We start from the raw sequence: 6000 nt of genomic DNA, 5'->3' as shown, positions 1-6000 counted from the left end.
AATCCCTCAACCTCGGATTGTTGGAAACCGCTGTCGGTCAAAAAATTGGCTCACATGGTTGGCAGTATCTTGCCCCTCCTCACAACACAATGTTTATAAACAAAATAAAATGCCTATGTAGGCCTATCGGGTCAGAGCAAATCATTCCAAACTTCCATCATAATTGGCTCACATTTAAACTGTGAACTCTGGATAGAATTAGTATGAAGGCCCAAGACCAAACATTTCAGCCTGTAAAATAAATTCTCACAAGTCAATGCATTGTCTGAATAAAACTGGCCCATGTCGAACCATGACCCTTTTATTGGAAGATTATATGTGTCATTATGATTATATTATACACACCCCTTACTTTGCATTTAACATAATATACAAGATCACAATGCACAGTTGGTAACCAAGGCCACATTGAACCATAATTTGAAAAGTGGAAGACAAACGGATACAAACAGTCAACAAACAAAATAACACCCACACCATTTAGAAAGCAACATGTCTCAAATATGAACACACAATTTTCAAAGGAAGTAAACAGCATCCATTGAAAGTCAAGGAGCACAAAACAAACAAAAAATATAATATTTAAAATAATGATAACAATAATATTAATAATACAAAAACAAGAGCCAGTAAAAAAAAAAAACCTACACAAGGCAGCGGTCACTTTAAGCTTTTCTGAGTTCTTGTACTCAATGTGGTGTGATGGGCAGAGTCAGAAAATGACCCTACACTGTACAAATTTGAAGGTTCCTCAAAAAAACCTTCAGTCGCACCATGATGTGCATGGCTGGACTGGGCATTTTTGGCACAGACCAGCCTCTCACCCCCACCCCCATTTTACAATTATGATGGGCTCAATCTTCTGCATATTTAAGATGCAACGATGAGCTTCCCAATCTTAATTGTGGGCCGGTCTCTGGGTGAAAAATTTAAACACCCACATAAAAAAATAAAAAGGCATCAGCCCCTGATGACTGTCGGCCCACCGGGAAGATGCCCTGTGCAGGCCTATGCCAGAATACCAGTCCAGCCCTGATGATGGGGGAACCTAAGTTCTCTGAGGAACCTAAACGTTCTGGGAAAAATTCTGATGGTTCCTCAGATAATCTTATGGGTTCCCCTACCATGGCAACTGAAGGTTCCTCAAAGGACCTTTGGGTTCCTGGATTCTATGAGGAACCTTCAAGAAAACCTTGGGGTTCTTCCAAGAGCCAACTTGTCATATAGGTTCCACAAAGAACCTTGATGATGGTCAGATAACTTTTATGGGGTCCACAGAGGCAGACTTTGGTTCTTTTGGGAACTTTTTTTTTTTTTTTTTACAGTGCACCCGTTGGGAGGCGGCTCCTCTGCTCTGCTACCTGCTTTTGTAACAAAACATTCCTGCCACCCGCCTTTTTGTGAGCATCTGCCCGGCACGATTAAAGTCTGTGTGGATGCTAACACCCGCCCCACTGTTCCAAAGACTCTGCCACACATTAACCCTTTAAAGGGCGAGTGACTACATTTGATCACTTCCCCACCTATTACAGATGTCCCAGCCATGCCTCTCTACAAGGTTGTGCAACCAAGTGTGTTATATCAAATTAATCAGGAGAGATCAGGCTTTCAGACAGATGGTGACATCATGACATTTGACCATCAGCAGTGGCCTGGAGCCTGAAAAATGACCAGTACCATATAAAGGGCTATCTCTCATGTGACACATTATGAAAACAGTGCAGAGAGTCATCTATTGGTTTTGTTGTTGTCACTATGTTGTTGTCATATTTGAGTGTGTGGTGTTATCACTGCAGAAAGACCACATAATAACTTTGGCAGTTGCTTGATATCATTCTTAAGGAATCCAATGTATTTCACTCCCCCATAATAAATACTGTTAAACGGTGGCTTTTTTTGCGTTGGAAAAGCCCAAAGCCAGTGTCTCAACATAATTTCGGCCATTAAGAAACAAAATGTACTGTGCATATGGCATAATTAGGCCAATTCAATGTCCACACACACATACGTACACACATTAGTCTGCAGCTTGTCAGATGTCAGACACCATCAACACCTTGCCTACCATGACTAAGTACATTCAGTAAAAATTCACAGTGGTTCGGCTCCTCACGCCATACTCTTAAAAAACAAAGTAACCATTCTCCTACTTCTACTTTTGCCAGTGATTTGCTCCCTCTCAGAAAACATGCCAGCTATACTCTCACTGATCAGAGCTTTGTTCAATTAGGGAAACCTCTAGTTCAAGTCAGGACATTTTGATTTAGGAGCTGTTTCCACGTAGCAGGATACTTTTATATGTGGATATTTTTTTCTCCTGGTTACATTGGTTTTGGCCTTCCGTTTCCACGTAGCAGATATTTAAAATCCAGATATTAAAAAGTAGGAGAAAAAAATACCCTGCTAAAAAAAAAATCCTGCTACACGGAAACAGCACCTTAGCTCACAAAACCAAAGGGGAGAGGATATGTCAGTATTCTGCTTAACACATAATTAATTATGATTAGTTACACAACATCACCTATTATTTCCAGAGGTGTCAAAAGTCAAAGTAAAAGTAAATCCATAGTGTAAGTACAACACTAGCATATGATATTACAAAGCGTTTACTCAACTGTACCTAATGAGATAGATATGTTGTTACTGAAAAACACTAAAACCCTAACAAGGACCCATCACAAACTTGATAAAACCAGAGCAGAGTCCGCTGATTGTAAGCCAAGCACACAGGTTTAGGTTACAGAGATAAGTTACCTGTGTTGGAAGAAAACTCTTTTTTAACTTTTACTTTTGACACCTCTGCTGATTTCTAAGGATGGATGCCCTGAGAGATGGGGTTGTCAGTCATCCTTACAGTCTTTCAGAACTCAATACACAACACACGCACACGCACGCAAAAACACACAAATACCCTCGTCACATGGCCAATTGTGTGCTCAGGCCAGAATGAGCCCAAAAAAAGACAAATAAGAAAAAAAAGAAAGAAGTACCATTTAGGAGACATGTGTGGTGACCATGGATACGGATGGGTTATTAACGTTTTAGTAGTATCACGTGTCAGGGTGGTGCAACCGCAGCTAATGCCACTATTGTATGGATTATCGTAAAAGTGTTTTAGTGAATCATTTAAGAGGCATTGTTCATTGCAGCACATTAATTACCAATTAGTAATTAATATATTGGGGCATTAGCTGTTGTTGTACCATCTGACGTCTCGGTCTAAACAAAAAAAAAACATCACTACTGCAATATGTGCTGAATGCTGAATATTCGTTTCTGATTTTAAAGGGCTGGGTGGTGAAGGTTTTATAAGTTTCCACTTCCTTATGCTGTTGGCATGAGTGTTGTACTTCCTCCAAAGCTTGGCCGGTTTCCTGCAGCACCGCTGTCACATGCTCATGGTTTTCATAGCTTGTAAAGACACACATTCACACACACACAGACACACGCACACACGCACACATGCACACACGCACACACACATACACACACACACAGAGTACCGTACACACAGACTCACACACAACCCCTACATATTTAAATAAATGAGTAACAACAAATATTTTTCAACTCCAAAATGTTTGCTTTGCCAAATACTGCACTGTAGTCTAAGCATTCTGTTGTACGCAGCACAAAGTTGCTGTCATCGAGCTGAGTTGGTTGGACTTGTCCATTACTAAGAGGCCACTGGACACCGGTCAAGAAGACACGCTCGAATGCATTATTTCAACTGAAACACACAGGCATTTCATGACTCACAAACACCAGACAATTATGGAAAACCAATGGTAGTAAATAAAAAAGACCATCTGTCATGCATTATGTCATGTGAAATTGTGGCCAAAAAGGTTCAGTGAGTTAACTTTCCGATCAATATTTTAGGAGAGGTATGTCCCCAGGTTTAAGGTGCTGCAACTTCACAGGTCTGAGAGCAGCTCCGTTGCAGGACTGAGCATGTGCACACCGTACCGAACCGCACTGTACCGCACTGTACCAAGCCCTGGAGAATGGAGCTTCATCTGATTTAGGCAGACAATGAGAGGAGCTCGGATAGAGATCTGTTCCCCATCTGACGTGGCTGGCACCTTAAAATCTTTGTGACGCATGTCCCTAGCAGAAGACGTGAGTGAGCCCAAGGGGTGGTGGATGGAGCACAACAAGGCACTTTGTTCTGTGTAAAAAAAAGTCCAGAGGTTGGGGGGAGGGGGGGAATTGGGTGGTATGGGGGGTCTGGGTGGTATTGGGGTGGGGTGGTCAAAAACACTTGTGAGCGGGGGGCAGCTGGGTAAAGGCACTCATGTAGATTGTGTTCCGAGACCAGATGAGGCAGAGAGAGTACCATACTGTGTCTTCTTACTCCACAGTTGTCTCTCTCTCTCTTTCTCTGCCCACACACATCAGGAGGTAGTCAAAACAAGGCACTTCAGAATGGCGCGTCAGCAAAAATCTCATCTTTGGACAGAGGCATCATCAGCCCTGTTACACTTAGCACTTAAAAAGCAAACAAATAATAACAAATGCAAAAACAACACTGAGTGTCGCCATTTTGTTGATCACTAATGTCTTAAATACTACAATGCATGTAAACCTTTCTTTGACTCTCTGCAAGACTCTCTGCCTCCAAGCAAAATAACTCTTATTAGAGAGTAAAATAATTGTCTTGCCTTTGTGGAGAAATGATGTACTTTCTTATCCATCATCCTAAAAAACTCAACTTCCAGTACCCTCAGAAAGCAATGTAATAGTTGTGTACATAAAGAAACAAATCCATCAATTTGTAGACTATAAATATGTGTTGTGGTAAAAAAAAAGATATCAACCAAACTGTCTGTACATTTAAGTGATCCTTTCTTATGGTTTGAAAAGTTCATCCACACATTCCGACTTCCACAGTGATCGTTGAGGAGACTGACAAACACATTAGCCTTGTTGTGTGTATCGACTCTTGGGACTTTTTTTGGTATGGGTCGGGATTAGCTATTGGGCAGTTTGTCACGTGGGCGCCTCACATGGGACGGCCATTTTAGTTCAGTTCGTTATGCCCACCCCCTTCGCCATCTCTGTCTGGTGTCAGTCCTTTATCAGTCGATAGACATGATACTGAGCCCCATGTTCACTCGTGGAGACCTCAAACACGAAGGCTATACACAGCAACGTCTCCTGGGTCTCCCGGTTCGTCACCACCTGGCAAATTACACAACAACAACAAAAAAGGGTTAAAAATATAGCTATATTTCTGTTACATTTGCATATGTATGATATTATGTCTGGTGTTAGTATGAGTTAAAAAAAAAAACAATTATTCTAAAAATAGAGAAAACACGGTAATGCCTAAGAAACAAAACAGACACACAGACTGAAGAGAGACAGAGAGAGAGAGAGAGAGAGAGAGAGAGAGAGAGAGAGAGAGAGAGAGAGAGAGAGAGAGTGGGAGGGAGGTAATGACATTACAATACCTGTAAGATGGTGAAGTTTTCTAAAACGCTGTTCATCATGTATTTCTCTGGGAGGTGTTTGAGCTTGTGGATGAAGTTGATCATGTATTCACACATGGGGGAGCGGTGGATCCGGAACACATACCGCCCCCCTTCCAGACGAGCATACTCCGTCTGACAGAGCCAGGACACAGGAAGAAAGCACACCATTAAAAAAAATGCATACCTGCATGTATTAGATAGATGACGTTCATTATGTCTCACTCCTTTAGTAACACTAAGTTTTTATTTCACTTCAGACATGTAAATATTTTTCATCTTTTAAAACATTTAAAACATTTTTTTTTTTTTACATGTCTGGAATATAAGAAAAACGTAAGTGTTACCTTCATGTGTTATGGGGGGAGGTGTTCTTGTACCTTTCTATTTGTGCAGAATATCATAGATACAGTGTGTTCATTATTGAGAAATAAAAAACAACTGTTCACAATGTTGTTGGAGCACAGACATGAAAAAAGTGTAATTGTGTGTCATTGTGTCATTCTCAGTCTTCAGGGTAGGCATG

General features: G+C 41.1%; 1 protein-coding gene across 5 annotated transcripts in view; it reads right to left on the bottom strand.

The window, feature by feature from the left end:
• Nucleotides 1-268: 268 nt before the first annotated feature.
• Nucleotides 269-6000, bottom strand: part of tead3b (TEA domain family member 3 b) — a 78586-nt gene continuing 72854 nt past the window's right edge. For all 5 annotated transcript variants that reach the window (XM_063215181.1, XM_063215184.1, XM_063215183.1 and 2 more), the window contains 2 exons: nt 5457-5609; nt 269-5184 (listed from right to left, as the gene is read on the bottom strand). In XM_063215181.1, coding sequence (XP_063071251.1) covers nt 5071-5184; nt 5457-5609 — 267 coding nt within the window. In that variant the 3' untranslated portion in view covers nt 269-5070. The remainder of the gene's footprint in view (nt 5185-5456; nt 5610-6000) is intronic.

This window comes from Engraulis encrasicolus, chromosome 14, assembly GCF_034702125.1.
Source record: "Engraulis encrasicolus isolate BLACKSEA-1 chromosome 14, IST_EnEncr_1.0, whole genome shotgun sequence".
NCBI lineage: Eukaryota > Metazoa > Chordata > Actinopteri > Clupeiformes > Engraulidae > Engraulis > Engraulis encrasicolus.
The sequence above is the reverse complement of the archived record's forward strand: the minus strand, read 5'-3'. Positions and strand labels throughout refer to the sequence as shown.